This window comes from Rhipicephalus sanguineus, chromosome 5 (assembly GCF_013339695.2).
Source record: "Rhipicephalus sanguineus isolate Rsan-2018 chromosome 5, BIME_Rsan_1.4, whole genome shotgun sequence".
NCBI lineage: Eukaryota > Metazoa > Arthropoda > Arachnida > Ixodida > Ixodidae > Rhipicephalus > Rhipicephalus sanguineus.
The window spans coordinates 7,073,280-7,094,024 of record NC_051180.1 but is presented as its reverse complement, the minus strand read 5'-3'; the positions used below and the strand labels follow the sequence as shown (position 1 = coordinate 7,094,024).

The window sequence follows — 20,745 nt, the reverse complement described above, 5'->3', positions numbered from 1 at the left end:
CAATCATGTGGCTATCGTCCGTAACCTTCGTCAATGTATTCCTCCGGGCTCGAGCAATGCTTCAATATAGCTTTCTGAATCATAGGAATACAAATGTAATGTTTATTAGACTGCTCTAAAAGCGGAGCTAACACTGAAACCACACACGTTAATTTGATATGACGCCTATATCGTAAGAGTACATATGTAGTGTTTATTGCTTTCTTGTAAAATTAGATAGCCAGCACCACAACCACAACTGACGTTGCACCACCATTACGCCTGCATAGGTTGTTTTTCCAAACCAGTTTATAGACCTGGCGTGGCTCTGTGGTAGAATACATGATTGCCGCGCAGAACGCTTGGGTTTGATTCCTGCTGGGATCCTAATTATTATTCTTTCCATTCGTCGGGTCAACGCTGCCGATGTCGGTTTTTTTATAAGGCTCTCTCATTTAAATTACCAATGTCTGATCTTGCCGTTCCTGAGTAGATGTAAACTGTCAAACATCTGTGGCGCATACCCGTACACCGGGGCCCTTGGTAAACGGGTATGTGCCACACGTGTCCTGTGGAAAGTGTTTGACGACGTACGCGACATGGTTTTCCTGTTATTCATGTCATGACCCGACAGTCGTATTCGTCAAATCCTCTTACCCTCCCATGCCGATTTTGCTCTACACCAAGTTAAGGAGGCGATCATGAGAACACGCCGACGTAGGCGGATAGATAGATAGATAGATAGATAGATAGATAGATAGATAGATAGATAGATAGATAGATAGATAGATAGATAGATATAGATAGATAGATAGATAGATAGATAGATAGATAGATAGATAGATAGATAGATAGATAGATAGATAGATAGATAGATAGATAGATAGATAGATAGATAGATAGATAGATAGATAGATAGATAGATAGATAGATAGATAGATAGATAGATAGAAACGCTCAAAGTGCCAAAGAAAAATTTTGCCATCTCTGACGACATGGGACGAACCAAAAAAAATAAAAAGATTACACAAGCGAGCTTTGTGCGCTGTAACGAAAAAAGCAACAAAGACGCGCGGCAAACACGAGCATGTGTACAACGCTTTGATGAAGCCCGCGTGGCGCCGAATACGCCAAGAAAAATTCCAATTTCAGCGGGATTCGTACAAATGTTCCTCTGGAGTAGAACGCCTTAAACAGTAAGCGATCTCCAGCGTGCATGCTGTTCGTGTATTGACTCAGATGGCTCCATAACCACGTGCGGTTTTTTATCCCTTCGTCGAACTGACTGTTTCCTCCTCCTCCTCCTTTGAACCAGCTGGGAGAGGGAGCAGCCGCACGTGGTCTGCCGCTACGTGCATCCCCCGCTGCTGGTCGGAGGGCGGAAGTTCGATCTGCGCCTCTACGTGCTGGTCACTTTCTTCCAGCCTCTGCGCGCATACCTGTGAGCAGCCAGACTAATTCCTCGAGGGTATTGCAGGTTACTTACAATGCAACACGGAATTATTTCCAGAAGCACTAGAGCACCATAGGCTGTCAGAAGAGAGCTTGACTGGGCAGATGGTCCGTAACAAGGCGACCATGGCGAATCAAAAATAGTAATGGTGTTATGCAATCAGTGCAGTCGAATCCGACGATATCGAACTGGGATAAATCGAATTATCCGTTATATCGAACTATTTTCGATCACGACAATGCTTTAACGTGAATACACAGGAAAATGTACGGCTACATCGAAAAAAACAGCCGGAACACTTGATATATCGAACATCATGAAATGCCCCCAAAAATTGGCTTTCCCTCAGAAACGTTTGTATTTTCCTCACGAAAGGGGACATGGGAGACCAGAAGGAGGGCGCGGCGCGAGTAGAAACTCCCGCGCTTTTTGCCACCGCGTGCTTTCACGATTCCTCGTCGTTGCGGCTCGACGTCCGCTCGTTTGCTAACGCGATGAGTGCCGTAGAACAGATGAACGTGCTATCCTCCGCAAAGCTGGCGATAATCAATACGGTCGAATTTTGGTAAAAGCCTTACGTCGCCGCTGCGTACAGCATCCCAGAGAGCACGCTCACGGAGATATTGGAAAACAAGGCCGGACTTAGGGCCAATGCAGACGAGACGCTTCCGGCGCCCAACGAGTACGCACAGTTGCCTATGGAGATCTTGACGCGCTATTTACATCGATTTTCACCGTATTTTCTCGCGTATAACCTGCCCCTGCGTGTAGCCGTCAAGGCGCTTTCCTTACATTATCGTGAGACACTGCCGTGAAGCCAACTTGTGCCCGGAAATTGGCATTGCAAGTACAATAATTTCATTAAAAGTTGTATATCGAGTTATTCGACATATCGAACTAATCCCCCTTTTTTGCGAGTTCGATATCGGCGGGTTCGACTGTATAACTTACATAAATGTTTTCGCAGTAAATATAGATGCTAAGAGAAAACATACATCAGAAGAAAGAAGTAGGCACACAGAATTGATGATAAACAACGAAGCGCTCGTTTGTCTCTGTGTGTTCGTCCGTCGTACTTTGCGCTGTTATTTTACGATCATGAGCAACCAACTAGCCCGATTTACCGCCATTGTGAAGAAAAAAAAAGAAAATACAATCAATGATCACGTGTTCACAAAATGCACTCCAAATCTCTCTAGGATGAGGAAGTATATATACATTGCCATTTACTTAAACGTATTGTAGATTACATTGCAGTGACTGTATAGTTTTAGGACCTGCGGCACTATAACAACCCGGGTCCTCAAATATGTGCCGCCTTGTTCACACGGCCATTAATATTTCTTGAGTTATCTGTAGTCGGGTATGTGTCTTCTGAATCGTCGGCACACAGGTACCGGAAGGGTTTCTGCCGCTTCTGCCAGCTGCACTACCGAACAAAGGGACTCGACAACCCGTTCGTGCACCTCACCAACGTCTCTGTCCAGAGACACGGGGTACGTCAGACATTTCACATACGAGTATCGCGCAAAGAAAGGCATTTCAGTACGCATTTCAAAACCAGAACTGTACGGTGCACAAAATACTCGGAATCGGTATTCCGCCGCTACGAAGGTGCTCCCAAGACATCTTGCTGTGAAATTCGAAAAGAAGTACAACGAAATAGTCTACTGCCAAAAAAAAAAAACATTATTGGCCCGCAAAATGGGTTGTTTCTCGAACTGTTCGTGTGAAAAATTGCTTCTTTTTCGCGAAAATAATGCTCCGTGGTGGCAGAAAAAAGTTCGTGGAAGTGCCAAGTACATTAGAAAAGCTGGGACGTCGCTTGTCTCATTTTCGCTAAAGCCCATGAGCAGTTGAAACGACAGGCACTGAAGGAGGAACAGTCATTCTGCTCATCTGCACTGTGCTCTCTCGTTCTGTATATTTTGACTCACTGCGGCGGCTGCACGTGCAGAGGATCCGCCTTTTAGAGCGCAGCTCTTAGCCGCCCGTTCCTGCGTTTAGCGGCGTTGCCGTCGCTGGCGTCACCGACAGACATGAAAAAGTAACCGATATTTATGAAAATATAAAATGAGAAAAAAAATACCCCGGATTGAATGGGATTTGAACCCGGGCTCTCTGCGATGGAGTCGGGTATTCTACCGCAGAGCCACGCTGTTGCTTGACACTCAATTGCAAAAAGACCCGACACAAGCGTCATGTCGGGCAAGGAATCGCGTTAACCTATGTAATATAGCGTGGTAGAAGAGTAAAATAACAACCAGACATCACACAACATTAATTGCGCAACGAGTGTGTGGTTTAATGCTTCCCACACACTGCAAAGTGCTCAGCCATAATTATTCATCGTCATCAGCGACATGCTGCATCAACAAAGTTCACATAATAATTTACAGATGTGTAGCGGGTACCTCTCTTGTGCGCAGAAAGACGAATAATGGCGTGCTGTCCTACTACACAAAAATTATGATTTATGGCGTTGCGGAAAGCCAAAACTTCGAACACAGTTGGCCTTGCCCCAACGCGAAGCTGCGCTACGAATTCGCAATAGGCAGTGCGTAATTGTCGGGGAATTTTTTTTCTTTCGATGTGAGCGAATGAGTCACTTTAAGTGACGTGTCACGCCATCGGGGTCCATCGTTTGACGACGAAGGAAGAGTGGCCATTCTCAGGTGCACGAAAAGCTGGGCCAGCTTCAGCGCAGGCAGCCTTGTCGCTAGCTGCTATATGTTGAACGATGCGTTGCTTGGGGCGCACATACGTGGTGTCCATATACCTGCTCTATTTTCAGTACCCCAAAAGCTGATAAGTCTGTGTTAGAAGATTAACAATGCAAATAAAACCCGAGAATGCAAGAGATGTAAAATAAAACATGCGCGGGAGTTCGCCGAGTGTAACGTCCAAGTAAATTGTTAAGGTTTTACCTCGCAAAATCACGATATGATTATGACAGAGGCTCCGGAAATTTCGACCACCTGGGGTCTTTAACGTGCACCTAAATCTAAGTGCACGTGTGCTCCCTGCATTTCACTTCCATCGAAATGCGGCCGCCGTGGCCGGGAATCGAGCCCTCGTCCTCGAGCTTAGTAGCGCAGCACCTTACGTGCTAAGCAACCACGGCGGGTACGTCGAAGTAGTGTATAATTCCACTAACTTGCGGAAAGCAATATATCGGATAAACTTCGAGATGTATGAACACAAGACTTAGGGAGCGTCGATACAATCGCGAAAAAATAGCCCATACTGGGAATCTAGCTACACCGCTGTAATCGACTTGCTAAAACAAAAAGAAAACATGGCTGGTCCCTCTGTCATAGGAATCAGTATAACACGAAAGTAAAACGTGTCTTCACAGACGTAGTTGAGCGTTTGTTGGGCATTCTTTCGCCCAAAGGGCGAAGGAATGAATGCTATAGCAACAAATTGTAATGTCACGCGAAGAACGGCAAGCAGCTCGAAAATTGCAACGCGCTGCTCAAGCAGAAAGGACGCACGGAACGAACATAAACAGGATGAGCGCGAACTGTCACAGTTGTAACTTAATTTTTTTTGTAAGCAGCGCGCTCCTTTCGCAAAAGCGGCCGCTGCAGCGAGCGAAGTGACCTTCGTGCTCTCAACGCAAACTTGCGCTGAGAGCACAAAGCGTACGAACCACCGCCATCACGAGATAAGCGCCCGCACGAGCGACCACGCCCTGTATAGGCGCGCACTCATCGCGACGCTTGGGGCGGCGATCTTTAAAGCGCGCTCTTCGAGCCCTTCGCGCCATCTCGCTAGTGATAACAAAAAGACGCTGATGTACCACCGATCTCTGAGTACCGCCACCGGAAAATGGTGTATATAAGTAGCTCGCCGTTAGCATGGCGAAGAACGTGCCATCTGGGGCCTAATCGTTTCGCGGAGCGAGGGGTCGTAAGTTAGACTCTCGGTGACGGAACTTTTTCTTCTAGTTTTTTCTTTGCCATCTGTTAGTCTTTATAATTTACAACGTCATATCCGTGACGGAAATACGTCAGGGGAGCCGTGGTGGACCTCGGCATAAAACACTTTCGTGTTAAAGGGCCCCTAAACCACCGAGAGGTCGAAATTTAGCTGCGGCGTTGCAGTTGTGCACGAGTCTACAACGAACGCTGGCGGAGTTGCACGTGTGTTTTCGTTTCGCTCTTTCCTTCGCTAGGCTGCATTCGTCGGCTCATCTGTCCACCTCTCCGACTGACCTGCCTGAGCGTTTGAGGTGAAAACGCAAGAAGCGCGCGCATCTGCTAGCAGGAAACGGGCTCTTGTAAGCCCACTGACAGCGTCTCTTGCTCGCGACGTCACCTAATCCTACAGGTGACGTCATGACGGCTGTTGTCAATAGAGGAAAGGCACGGAGAGGAGCACAGGAGCATCTGTTGGTGGTTTTGGGGCTCTTTAAAACATAAAGAATTTGGGGAGGGGCGAGGCATGTAGGGAAGGGTGTTTCAGCTCCACTAACGTGAAACCTGTGGAGGGACGAAGCATGCAGTGTGCGCCGGTATTTCCGACAGCAATATCACTGCTAACGGGTAATGAGAGACAGAAAAAAGATTAGACATAGAGACCTGCTGTCTGCGTCGGCGTTGTCTCTCGCGGGCGAGGGCGCGTTTTCGTTCCTCGCGAGCTGGTAGTTCAGTGTTCATCGCATTAAGAGCGTTTCCATAGGCAACGCGCGCCGTTCGATCTCTCTCACTTTAGCAGAGTGTGACGTTGGGCGAGTTGGTATGCACATAGCTTAATGAAACATCTGTGGTGCAACTATGGCAAGCAAGAAAACAAGAGAAAACAGGATAGGGAGCCAGACTTTCAACTAGTTTATTTTCCTCACATCACCCAAATATAAGTGCTTCCAGATATGCGCACAAAGAGGGGTCAGCACAAGCGACTATCACATAGCACAATCAGAAAAAAGATCCCATCATATCAACGAAGTGAGTGATGATGAAGGAGCTTGCTCCGGAGGTTAAATCCGGTAAACCGTGAATCCTGTGTACATCTGCTCAATCATCATAATATAAAGAAGTGACGCGAGAGTTGTTGTGGTGTGATTATATATACACATTATATACACAATGTTTACAATTTTCATATCGATGCACTATATACACAAATTTACATATTGATGCAGTGTATACATTTTGTTCAAGAGCTTTTTTACGGATCACATAAGCTCGGGGGAACGTTTTCCTTTTAGTACAATGGATTTGTGCCTCGGTGCTGGTAGTGGCTTGTGCTTGCTGTCGGCGCTGGCGTCTCTCTTCGGCCTCGCGAGCTCTCACCGCAGGGTCTTGGCGGCGAGCCCGCGCTGCTACTGCATTGTGAGCTCTCCGCGCTGCTATATACACAATGTTTACAATTTACATATCGATGCACTATATACACAAATTTACATATTGATGCAGTGTATACATTTTGTTCAAGAGCTTTTTTACGGATCACATAAGCTCGGGGGAACGTTTTCCTTTTAGTACAATGGATTTGTGCCTCGGTGCTGGTAGTGGCTTGTGCTTGCTGTCGGCGCTGGCGTCTCTCTTCGGCCTCGCGAGCTCTCACCGCAGGGTCTTGGCGGCGAGCCCGCGCTGCTACTGCATTGTGAGCTCTCCGCGCTGCTGCCTTGTCTTCTTCGGTGTTCATGATGAGTAGCGGTTGCGAAGTGCACTGAGTGATGTCAGGCGAAAGAGAAAGGAAGCGCGCCAAGAGCGGGCGCTATCTAAGCGGTCTCTCTAGCGGTCTCCTCTAGTGGTTTCCTATCAAACTAGAGCCCTCTAGTGGTCTCCTATCAAACTAGAGCACGCGCCGAGCTCCTAAAAAACCCTATGGCACAGCGCTATCTAAAAATGGGCATTCATTCTCGTACAGAGCTATCGAAGGGACGCTGACGCAATCATCCCCCTTCATCTGTATGCGATATGCCTGAAGTACTTCACGTGCTAACGTTTCCCTGCTTCGTCCTGTCACACGAGTTTTTCCGAACAGTGCTGCGCAGCCGCACGAAGCACGATGGAACGGCAGGTATGAACCCACACCATTCTTAATTGATAATACATGCTCCCTAAGGCGATCATTGACACAGCGGCCTGTTTTGCCTATGTACGACTTGCCACAGCTCAACGAAATTTCACAAACAACGCCCACCATGCAACGCAGAACTGGCCGGGCGTGCTTCTTTTCGCATGAAAGCTTCGCTTTTTGCGAATAAATGCGGGCACAAAGCTTCGAGAGCTTGTCGGGTGCCGAGAAGACCACTGGAACGTCATGCCTGTTTGCAACTTTTTTAACACGAAAGTGTTTTATGCCGGGGTCCACCAAGTACATCCGTCACGGATATGAAGTTGATAAAATGGACGCCAACGGGTGAGAAAGAAAAAAAACCAAGAAAAAGATGCCCCGCTGGGAATCGAACCCACGACGTTGCGGCCGCGACGGCAAGCGCCCGACGCCCTACCGAATAAGCTAACTCGGGAGATGCGAGACACGGCGCGAACGCGCCTTATATCTTTCACACATTCTCTTTCGCGGCGGGCGGAGCGGGGCGGTGCCTCCGTCTGTGAGATGTGCAAAGAAGTAATGCTTCACGATCGACACTTACTAGCGCTTACTCCGAGATTGCACGCGATATCGGAGGTTATGGTTAAAGCGTCTCGATACCAGAGAAGTAGACTGGCCGCGCTGGCGTCGCCGAGGCACCCTTGACGCAGTTACGTTCTTTGCCTTTGGCTTCGTGCTAGCGATCGTCGGCTCATCGGAGTAGTGCAGCTTCCACGTGCACCAACGGGATTTCTACGCCGCCAACTGCTTCAATTGCGAGAGCACCGACTAACAAAACTGCTGCAATATGCGTTGCAGAAAGGACGCGATTTCCACGGGTGAATGTCGTGCCTTGGTGGAGCGAGAGCAGCGCCCGCGAGACAGAAACAAGCGGGACGCACGCGTTTGCGGCTCAGGCTACGAACCTCTACCTCCCGTGTTGCTGAAGCGCAGTGTGTGTTAGTGTATGCATGAGCACAGTCGTCGGCTACCCATTACTAGAAAGCGCACACCGTGCCGTTTCTCTCCTTAATTGACGACGCTTTGACGAAGTGCATACCGGGTACCAGTGTCGATTATGAGCGTGTTGATATCATCCTTACACGGGATTCACGATTCGCTGTGTTCAAATATATGCTCACAACGTCAGCTACCATAACGGTTTAATCATGATCATGGGCGTTAGTCGTCGTGATAGAGTGTCATGAGTAAAGGGGCACGGGGCGCGCGCCGGACAGCGCAAGGCACCCGATGGTGTGCACCCCCGCCACGTCGACGCAAGCCATTGGCCGGCGAAAGGCGCGTGCCACGCGACCCGAACTGAGGTGCGAAACCCCAGAGGAACAAGCAGGCATTGTTCGGTGGAGTTGTCGAGGAGCAAGGTGGTGCAGGCCAGCGTCGCGTCCGCGACGGGAACAGCAGGGCTGAGTTCTGGAGGCAGCGTTTTGCATGCCCCGGGAGGGTGGCTGTCGACCTTGGTGTCTACCGAGCGAGGCGTCCCGGGCTTGCGGCAGCCTCATCACGCAGTTCTCATGGCACCTGCGGCACTACCACAGCTCGGCAAGACGACGGCGACCCACCGACAATCACCGCAGAGCCACGTCGACAGTTCGAGCCGGTGGCACTGAGGAGAGGCCGACAGTTAGGCCTAACTGGGAGAGACCGGTGTTCTCCGAGAGGAAGGAAGCATCGGCGAGGAAGACGATCAGCGAGGCGTCTGATCGACGGCGACGGCCCGGAGACGTCGACAGGAGCTGCGACGACGGGACTGGGCGTCGAGTTTGGAACTGGATTGAGTCAGCGGACTCCACGAACGGAGTAAGAACGTTCCATGAGTAGCGCGACTAACTGAGAGGCCATAGTGGCCAGGCGCTCGAGTAGAAGGAGCTAGACATAGCTCAAATGTTTTGTAGTGTTAGTGATTGCGCACTAACTCAACATGTTTGCCCATGTTGAATTTTATTGTAAATTTTGAGTGCGCGTTTGTTTTGGTTTGCCGTGGTGTGTGCGATAAAGTTTTGTTTGCAGTGCCACCACGGTGTATCCCGAGTCTCTCTTATCTCTCTCTCTCCCAACTCCATTCCACACGTTGCAAGCGCTCCCGAGATACGTGACATAATAAGTGGCGAGCCTGCCAGGATTTTTCCAGCGTTGGGCCCAGTCACGTATCGTCGGGGGTTGCAAGGATGGATTGGGGGAAGGTATCAAGAGTCATTCGGGAGAGAAAGCTCAATAAGGAGCAAGCTCTAAAGTTTATTGAAGAAGAGAGGGAACGCCGTCAACGAGAGTTCGAGGCGGAACGCGCCGAACGCGAGGCAAAACACGCCGCAGTGTTAGAAGCATATGCTCGAGAGAAGCAGGAACTTGAGCTTCAACTGCGATTGGCTCAAGCCAGACAAGGCACAGTGTGCACTGGACAGGATGAGAGAAGGCCCATAGAGGTTTCAATGGGAGAAGTCAGTGTGCCTGATTTTGAGAGTTCTGTCTCCACTGAGGAAAGGGGAGTTGTGCAAAAGAGATCAGTATTTTAAGGAATGAACAGAAGATAAGGAGCTCAGACGCTGCATATAATAAAGCTGCATATAATATGATAGTAAAGCAACAGGTAGCGAGTCCCATGCCAGTGTTCCTGAAATGGGCATAGAAGAAAAGAACGCGATGCATCCAGGCAACATGGAGATAGGATATAGCTCGTCGCTGATGGGTACGCCCGGTGAAGGAAGAAGCGGTCAGCTTTCGCAAGATGTAATGCCAGCGGGCAGGCAGAGCATTGGAGTGCCTCAGACGCACGAGGGTAAAAGTGTGAAAGTAAAAGAAATGAGGACAGCTCGAAAAGTGCTGAATACTGGTAGCAATTATCAGGACGCAAGGAAAGCTCTCCAAGTTGTCAATGGCAGACGCGCAAAGCGAATGAAGAAGAATGTTGCGAAAACGCGTAAAGCAGGTTGGAATTGTTGGGATGCAGAGTGTGTGGTGCATGTAACCAGGGTCAGATATAGAGGGAGGATGAAGTCAGAGAAGGTTGGTTGGAAGAGGCGTCGGGTTAGGGTCATCAGCTGTAGTGAGCGGGCGAGACAATGGGCGGCGAACAGACGGCGGAAAAAACTGAAGACACGAAATGTGAAAAAGCACAGGTTTAAGCACGGGGAAGTAAACTGGTGGCTGCTATGGTGTTAAGAAGGGCTCTGTGAAATATAAATTCTGTGTAGTGAATAGGTTTTGAGAATATTATTGTACGGCTATTTGTGAGTAAAGCTTGGGAGTGATTGAATTTGTGAATATTTTAGAAGGGTGAGTGTTGCGTATGGTGCGTAGTTTTTGAAGTTTTTTTAAGAGAATTGTGCGTAGTTATTTCGGCGAGTGTAGAGACTGCGGTCTAGGGTTTTACGAACGATTAACGTGTGGACATTGTGAACGGTTCTGTGCAATATGTGATGACGTGTTCGCGAAAGTGTTCGGTGAAGTGTCAGTGAAAGTAAATGTGAACACAAGACCAGAGGGAACAAGTCATAAGTTACAAGACCAACGGAAGAGCAGAGGGCTGGAAGCCTAAAGAGGAGGACAAGAGCAGTTTTTTACGAAAAAACTCTTAAAAGGGGGCCCAGTGTCATGAGTAAAGGGGCACGGGGCGCGCGCCGGACAGCGCAAGGCGTCGATGGTGTGCGGGGAATGGAATAGTACCCGATGGTGTGCACCCCCGCCACGTCGACGCAAGCCATTGGCCGGCGAAAGGCGCGTGCCACGCGACCCGAACTGAGGTGCGAAACCCCAGAGGAACAAGCAGGCATTGTTCGGTGGAGTTGTCGAGGAGCAAGGTGGTGCAGGCCAGCGTCGCGTCCGCGACGGGAACAGCAGGGCTGAGTTCTGGAGGCAGCGTTTTGCATGCCCCGGGAGGGTGGCTGTCGACCTTGGTGTCTACCGAGCGAGGCGTCCCGGGCTTGCGGCAGCCTCATCACGCAGTTCTCATGGCACCTGCGGCACTACCACAGCTCGGCAAGACGACGGCGACCCACCGACAATCACCGCAGAGCCACGTCGACAGTTCGAGCCGGTGGCACTGAGGAGAGGCCGACAGTTAGGCCTAACTGGGAGAGACCGGTGTTCTCCGAGAGGAAGGAAGCATCGGCGAGGAAGACGATCAGCGAGGCGTCTGATCGACGGCGACGGCCCGGAGACGTCGACAGGAGCTGCGACGACGGGACTGGGCGTCGAGTTTGGAACTGGATTGAGTCAGCGGACTCCACGAACGGAGTAAGAACGTTCCATGAGTAGCGCGACTAACTGAGAGGCCATAGTGGCCAGGCGCTCGAGTAGAAGGAGCTAGACATAGCTCAAATGTTTTGTAGTGTTAGTGATTGCGCACTAACTCAACATGTTTGCCCATGTTGAATTTTATTGTAAATTTTGAGTGCGCGTTTGTTTTGGTTTGCCGTGGTGTGTGCGATAAAGTTTTGTTTGCAGTGCCACCACGGTCTCTCCCGAATCTCTCTTCTCTCTCTCTCCCAACTCCATTCCGACATTGCAAGCGCTCCCGAGATACGTGACATAGAGACATGCTGTCAACATGGGTGCATCCACGTCAAACGGTGCTATAGCTGCCAAACACGAATAGACATTGTACAAGCTTTCATATATCATTACACAATAAGCACTACTTCTGTGAAGACACGTTTCACTTTCGTGTTATACCGATTCCTGTGACGGAGGGATCAGCCATGTCTTTTTTTCAAACTGCGGGCAATCTCGTGCATGTAAGGCAGAACCAGTGGTTTCTTTTTCTGCACAGCCTCGGGCTGCCTGCTGCATCCATTAAGCTTCCGGAGCAGAAATTCGGACACACTAGTTAATACTACCGAAGGGAAGCCGGCTGCAACCAGCCTTGAAATCTGAACCTGAAAACTGTCGTCCATCGTGTGCTCGCACGACTTCAACAACGCAGACGGTACACACATCGTCGCAGTGGCTCTTTCACGGTTTTCGAGTGTGCACATTCGTTAGGTCCTTACGCGCATGAGGGCTTTACATCCACCACAAATCAGTAGCGTTTAATGAGATGTTGATGTCTAAAAACTACAAATGATTGTCTTGAGGTAGCTCATGCGTAAACGTCAAGCCTTTACCATGCTGTATAAAAACTGAGAAAACATTATTTACATCTTCAGAAGCGGTCAAAGAGTTAGAGGTGTTTAGAAATACAAGAAAATTGTGAACGTATCTAAAAACTTTGGGACAAAGATCCGAGTCGAGGTTTCTACAAGTGCCTGGTCAACAGATGAAAGATGTTGCATAGGACAGGAGCACATGAACCAATGGAAATGCCTTTGCGCTGTACATAGATAATCATTAAAGGAAATAGATGTGCTACTCAAGTAAACTCGAGCAGTCTTCTCAGAGTGGTCTTCTCGGCACGCAACAAGCTCTCGAAGCGTTGCGCCCGCATTTCTTCGCAAAAAGCCAAGCTTCCATGCGAAAAGAAGTGCGCTCGGCCAGTTCTGTACTGCATGGTGGGCGTTGTTTATGAAATTCCGTTGAGCTGTGGCAAGTCGTACATAGACCAAACAGGCCGCTGTGTCAATGATCGCCTTAGGGAGCATCTATTATCAATTAAGAATGGTGTGGGTTCACACCTGCCGTTTCATTGTGCTTCGTGCGGCTGCGCACCACTGTTCGGAGAAACTCGTGTGACAGGACGAAGCAGGGAAACGTTAGCACGTGAAGTACTTCAGGCATATCGCATACACAAGAAGGGGGATGAATGCGTCCCTTCGATATCTCTGTACGAGAATGAATGCCTATTTTTAGATAGCGCTGTGCGATAGGTTATTTTTTTTCTTATTGTGCTATGTGATAGTCGCTTGTGCTGCGTGCGCGCCCTCTTTGTGCGCATATCTGGAAGCATATATATATTCGGGTGATGTGAGGAAAATAAACTAGTTGAAAGTGTGGCGCCCTATCCTGTCTTCCCTTGTTTCCTTGCTTGCCTCAGTTGCGCCACAAATATTTTATTAGGCTCTCTCTCGCCACGCGGCGAGCGCTGAGGTGGCGTCCTCTCTTGCGCTCAAGCAAATGGACAGGACACGACGATGCACCGCCGACAAGCCCAGACTCTTTGCCCCTAAAACGCGTGGAAGGCGATAGAGAGAGATTAGTTTGTGAAGTAGCTACAAGTCATTGGATTCCTTCGAGGGACACCCGCTAGAGTCATGGATAAATGCTTTCCTTGCAGGGCCGCTACAATCAGTCACACGGTGGCAAGTGGAGCCTGTCCAGCCTAGAGATGTTCGTGCGGGGTACACGGGGCTCTGTGTCCGCCGCGCGGCTGCGCCAAGACCTCAAGGACCTGGTGGTGCACTCGCTAACTGCCGTCGCGGTGCGTACCCATTGAGGCACGCCTTTACAAGCATGCGGGAGGACAGAATGAGTCGTTCCGATTGCTGTAGTACATACGGTGCCGTTGTTCAGGCGCAGTGCTAGTCGTGCTTAAAATAATCACAGACTGCATATTATTAGCCATCCCCGCTCTACTCTATGCGTATTACAAAGTAAGACGAGTCGATGCATTTGCGGCAACTAGCGGAACCATGTCGAGTCGCGGCTTACGCGCTGGCATGGCCCTGAGGAGGTGGGGGGCCTCCCCCTCCCCGAAATATTTAGATTATACATATATAATAGTTTGTTCCTGGCCTGGCACGCATGCGCAGTGAACTTCAGTGCACGAACACAAACCTCCATCGCGCTCATTTAGCCCTTTTTACAGCATGTATTGCATGTACGACTTCGTCTGCGCCGCAGATAAAAAAAAAATCTGACAAAAAAAAGAATGTTTCACGGTGTGTTCCGCGTTACCACTCCGTGATATGGCACACTGGCCGGTAAGCTTTCTGTTGTTGTCAGTCCCTTCAACGTGCTAGCTTCAGCCGTACGTGATATAGCCCTCTTGTGAAGGGGCGGGTGGTTCATGCTTTTGGAGGATGGGGCTGAGAGAAGCTCAGAGAAGGTAAAATACGTGTTACTGTAGTTTCTTGTTACTAGAGATGTCCTTTACGCAGTAGCCACCTCGCTCTGGAAACACAATGTTTGACATTTTCTGCTTTTGTTCTAATAAAAATGATGCAATATGTTTTTTATAACATCATTCTGCAGTTCTTTGAGAACATTTTGGGGGACTTTGAACAAAATTGAGATTGGGGTTTTTTTATCATAGATTTTTTAATAGAGGAGCACTTTTGTCTTTTCGGTGTTTTGAGCATGAAAATTTACTACTTTGAAAATTATTAGAGACATACAACTGCAGAGGTTCATTATTCACATAGAGGCCTATTCATACTGCAAATATGAACAAGCTAAGATGTTCACAGAAGTAGCCATAGCGTCCCAAATATGACTGATTTTCAAAAACGCGGCGTTTTTTGTGAATTTTTAAAAATAGATAATTTGCTCAAAATTTTATGAAATAATAAGAGCCATTTCCCCTTTACTTCTACTTCCGTTAAAAAGCAAGATATTCGTAATATATAGCTTCAGTATCTGCCAGCATCGTTCCGAATTTACGAAAACACACTCTTCGTAAAATGGTCGTCGTCAACCGGCGACGCTTGCGCAATTTTCCTGTGTTGAAAAAATTTTTTATTTGAAAACGAACTGCGATTTCGTGCTGTGCAGTCATATGTGCACAACATAGAAAATTATCAGGAAAATCGGAAACATCAAGTATACACCGTTTTTTGATCATTCGTGGAATCGACCAAGAGTATGTGTGACTCCTTTCGGGTAGTCTTGACTTGTATGACTCTCTTAAAGGGACACGTTAACTCTCTTGTGGTTAACACGACTCTCCGAAGAGACTTGAAGTGCCTCTGTAAAGAGAGTCATATACGTGGCGAGTCAGGACTCCCTTTTATTTTCTTAGAGTGTGGTTTCATTTTGAACTCGCAAGTTGAATAAGTTTTGTTTGCGTGCGTCTATGTCCCAAATTCTTCTTGCATTCATCTTGGGACGATACAAGGAACGCGTTGCAGTGTAAAACTCGGCCGGTGAAATTTGGGCGCAGGGCCCAGTAACGAGTGGTGAGGAGCAGTGAAGGAAATGCGTGCAAGGTGAAATAAAAGTGCACGTCTGAGTTATCGCGTACAAATAATTTCACTGTAATCTCGTACATCGTGGAAAGCGCGTTTCGAGCGACACAAGAAGCATCTGAAGTGCTACCGCCCCCGAAATTGACAGTTTGCAAAACAGTGACTAAGAGAACGATCCATTAGCGTATGCACCAAAATATGCCTCCATCGCGCGGCGAACCTCTTTCTTCAGCACATACCAACACTGGAGTCGTTGCACCATCACGCACACACATTGTGGCCACTTGCCCACAGGTCACTCTTTTTTTGCACTATGCGTACGATGTGCTGCATTGTCGACATCTGGTGACTCTTGCAGCCGTCCATGACGTCCGACTGGCACTGCTTCGAAGTTTACGGGTGAGCATTATTGTGCAGCGCTTCCGCGAGTTGCACCCGGAAAAAGTGCAGCCGTACGCACGAAAGGTAAAATGCTTGCTCCAGTGCACGAGGCCTCTTTCAACGCGCTCAACATGCTGCGTTTGCACTTGGAAGACGATGTTTGGTTCATCAGGTAAAAGATCCGGCATTGTCACGTGTGGTGCATACGCGCATTACCCGGGTGAAAATTAACTCACAGGGTCTCTCGTGCATTCGCCTGACACGACTCGAAGGCGAAAGCCGTCTTCTTTCATTTCTTCTCGGCCGGCGCGTTGATGCTCCCCCGCCGAAAGCTTTCTGCACTTCGCCTGGTTTTGCACTGCATCCGTGATCGGCCCACCTACGACCAAGCGCCGGTGTCATGCAATGACGTCATCATGTGAAGTCACGGAATGTGACGTCATGATGACATCGCAAATTTAGGCGATTTGCAACGTCATGATGACGTCATATGGCAACGTCGTCACGTGATTATGATTTTTTGCATCACTCGTGTTGACGCCGACGCCGCCGGACGCGAACAGTCAATTCTCACGTTTGATGAGGCATCTAAGGCTCTCGCCTTAATAAAGTGTATTAAAGTATGAAATATATGTCAAGTGATCGGGAATAGTGCACCTTGGTCATCCATGACCAGTGTCCCAGAGGTGGCGCTCGCCCATCGCAGATTTTGCTGATAAATTTTGTACCTTTTTCCTGTGCCACATAGAGTGTTGTGGCTAAACATTTTTCCTCGAAAAAAATTTTGACGATCGTGGCACCCCCTCGAATTTCTCTTGTATTTGTTAAACTGTGCCTAATAAAAAAATGCGTATAAAATCTATTTTTGTGTGTTGAGCTTCGAAACCACGCTTGCGCTATCGCAGAGGTTCTGTTTAGCTGTCTTATTAATTTATTCCGGAATTTTTGTGTTTCACTACGAGCTGCGTATCTTCAAAAACTACGAAAACCTTCAAAGTTCGTGATTTTTTCTTGAGCTATCTGGAGCTCCCTAACCAATCTCAATAACAGTATGATTTTCAAGAAAGTGTATTTTAGTACAAAATATTTAGGGGCAAAATAGACTACAAATCTTCCCGAAAAAAATGTGAAATTAGAGAAAATGTGCCATTTGTCGTATGTTTGACCGTATTTTTCATGCTGATGCGGTACAAGTAAAAATCCTCGTCATGCGGCGTTTGATAGTAGACTACATCGTTAAGTAATGAAGAAAGTCTAATCAAATAATTTTTTGTTTTAAGGAAGAAAATAATTTTTGAATTTGGCCCTCCGAACGCATCCTGCATTTCTTTTTGTTGGCGCTTCGCCGCGAAGCGCGTGGTCGCCCTTGCAGCTGACACTCGTCACAGGCAAGGTGCGAGATATATGTCAGTGGCTCGTGAGTGGTCGAAAGTCTAATAATAATAATAATAATAATAATAATTGCTTGTATGCAACCTCCACTTCAGGGCACATGCACGCAACCACACAAATCGAAAACGTAGCACCGCGCTCCTAAATATTTCACGGTTTCCATTTCTTGAACGCACCCCACAGCAGTGGACAGAATTGCTCAGATGTGACACGGTGCGCAGAAGTTTCACCACAGCGCATACCATCGGACACAACAACACTTGCACGACGTTGCGCATTACGAATGACGACAATGACGGAGCAATAAAACTTGCCCATCCTGATCGTATTATCGTTGCTGAAGCTTCGGCTCGACTACTATTTGCCGCGACGAACGGCACACAAACACACCCGACGCGAACACTTATTCCCGGGATTGAGCACTTTTCACTTCGGCGCGCACTGAACGCATACCTTGCTTAGCACGGTGCATGGTTACCTGATGGAAATCTTCTAAATTCTTTGCGATTACGTTTGAAAGACAGGCGGTACGAAGAAACACACGAAACGACACTCGCATCACCACAACACACTTTCTACACTGCGTCCGTTTCTTCGTTCCGTTGACGATCGCACGCACTGACGGGACCAGGAAGTGCACACGGGCTGGCTACCTTCGATGAACATCTCCGCGGGAGTTGTATAGCGCTTATGATGATCCCAACGATAAAATCAGCAGTTTTTTTCCATCGCTGCAGCGATAGGCCTCGCGCCCACTTCGAGCAAGCGCCATGTTTGCTGTGAAGGCGGCCGCCGGGCCAGGGGAATGAAACTTCCTATACCATCCATGGAACACAATATTCGCTCGCAGCGCCGGACGAACGCCTGGTGTTTGGGGGCGGTACTAAAACATGGCGGCGCATTGCAGGCACGCACTGGGGGACGCCATCTTGATGAGGACTGAGGATCCGAGTGGCGGGGGGGTGGCGGAAATTTAGCGCCAAATTCAATTGGGATGCACCAGCAAGCCAAATTGAGCGTGTGGAAGGCATTCAGATGGCGAGCGCGCGACCTTCTTCCCGTTGCGCAACCCGCCACATGATAAAACGGCAATCATTGCGTTCTAATTGATGAAGGTTTGCCCACACACCTGTCTTTGCACCACTTATTATAAGACTTTGTTTTTGTTTACGTGTACACATAAATTAGACAAGAATAAAGAGCAGAGTTTGTTTGAATGTTTTATTGCCTAAACATACCATTCATACAGTAAATTCAAGCATACAGTATAATTCAAGCCGCAGAGCAGACAATTTGTATGTAATAAATAAATCATGCACGTGTATGCTCAATTAAATTACACAGCTACTGCTGCAACCGCATCCTGATATGCCGTGCAAGCGTAGAAAAACAAAACGAGCATCATGCAGATCGTACCTTCCGTCCGCCGGGATCCGGAAGAATTTATGCCTGTGTGGCGTGAAGAATTTCGACACCACTCAGCACAGCACGATTTGTGATAACGGCGCGAATCCATTGATGCGTCTGTTTCGCTGAACCTTGCAAAGGTTTCGCCAGTTTCGCTTAAACAAACTTTACGGTGGTAAAAGCGGCCTTTGGGACACCTCAGGCCATAGCATACATAGGCGCGCGACAAGAAACGCCCCTTTTTCACCGTGAGAGATAGGACGGCGCAGTTCCCGTTTTCCACTCCGGGTGGCGCTCGTATTTTCGCAACCTCGAACTGCAACCTTTAGGTTCACTTGAGTATTAAAAAATCGGGAGTTAATAATTAACCTGGTACTAAATATAAAATGAAACAACGTTAATTTATGCTCGTAGGTAGTACAGCCAAGGTATATGTAAACTGGTAGCGTAACTTCCGTAGAAGCCCACGTGTCAAGCCGGTGGCTAGTTGTTGCAACAGTCGCCATCTATGTGAGGAGGGGACAAACAGAATTAAAAAAAAAGAAAAAGATGACGTCACAACCGGAAGCGGAAATGACGTCACGTTTTAACGCGATGGGCGCGAAATTATTAAATTTTTTGACAGGACGCCGCTTCTTACTTTTTTTTTTAGCTGCATGTTCTTTTCCTTATCACTATGACGGCTCCATAATGGAAGCCTGCAAGATAACGGGAAGACAAAAAGACAGATTTGATAAATAAGGTGTATTTTATTGGCGAAATATTGCAGTTGCACAGGATATTACCCCAAAATATATAACACAGAAATCAGAAGTAGCATAACATTTCAACGTGCACACTGTGATGGTGTAATGTGGGCCCAGGATCCGAAATAATTCACCAGCAGTCAGGTGATTCTGTACACACAACACAGACTTTAACACAACCGATAACTCTGCCGATTCACACACACTACAGCATTCCTTATTTACATCCTAAACGTCCTACGCGCATCGCACACAAACTGTCCTACTCGCCGTTATGAACTGTTGCCGCTGCGGCGAGGTCGGTCGTCACCGGTACTCCTTGGGCAGTAAACAGCCACGCTGCCTTGACCGTGGCGAGGTGGTAGTGGTGGTGATGATGGCACTGCAGGCCGGTAGATCACCAGGCAACTGCAGCGCAGGTTAGCTGCCCATCGCCAACATGAGCCGCGGCCACCTCGTGACACCACTCGGGCCCCAGGACCTCAGGCCAGGAACAGACTAGGCTGCCGGTCTCTGTGTCAGCACCGGGCACAGAGCGGGAATCAGGCTCACCAGGTCCACATGGCTGCCGGACGCCTGGTTAGGCGATGTCGCGACCCGAACCGCCGACCAGCGGCTGCCGTTCCAACCGTGTCGCGCTTCAACTCCTCGAGCCGCACGCCCCGCTCGCGCTTCCTTTTCGTCGTCTTCCCCTCCAAGGCGTACCGCACAGCAGAACTGTCGTTCCCTCTTCGCCCCGTCACGGGCCACACAATCCACATCATCACACACACAAACCTTGCACACGTGTTGCTCTTGCATCCGTAGACAGCGCAGCGTTTCTTCGCGTAGCGTGGCGGACTCATCGTCCCGAAGGGCGACGGCACGCCGGCCGTGCGCTGGCAAAACACAGTCACTGAAACGGTTCCCGATGGCTGTGATGGGCTATATTACCTTCTGCCAAGTACCACGACTAGAAAACAACGGTTATGCGAGGAAATATCTACGGACGACAGGCACAAACCTACTGCGCAAAAACGAGCGACGCCATTTGCATCTCAAAATGCGCAAAACCGTTGGCCAATGTTACCAGACTGGCTGCATGTGCCCGCTGTTTCTGAAAATAAACGAAAAAAATTGGCCACTCAACCACATGCCCAAGACTAAAGTATGATTAAAGTAATCTACTAATTTAATTCGTGACAAATAAATTTAAAACTAATGAAAATAAACGCTTATTTAATTTTTTGTTTTCATTATTTGTCCCCCCCTCACCTAGTAGCGC

At 48.4% G+C, this 20,745-nt stretch overlaps 1 protein-coding gene across 1 annotated transcript in view; it reads left to right on the top strand.

Moving 5' to 3' along the window:
* Positions 1-20,745, top strand: part of LOC119393086 (polyglutamylase complex subunit TTLL1) — a 47,584-nt gene that overhangs the window by 18,138 nt on the left and 8,701 nt on the right. Inside the window, exons 5-8 of the mRNA XM_037659908.2 lie at positions 1,295-1,420; positions 2,826-2,928; positions 13,707-13,850; positions 15,914-15,954. Of these exons, the coding sequence (XP_037515836.2) occupies positions 1,295-1,420; positions 2,826-2,928; positions 13,707-13,850; positions 15,914-15,954 (414 nt within the window). The remainder of the gene's footprint in view (positions 1-1,294; positions 1,421-2,825; positions 2,929-13,706; positions 13,851-15,913; positions 15,955-20,745) is intronic.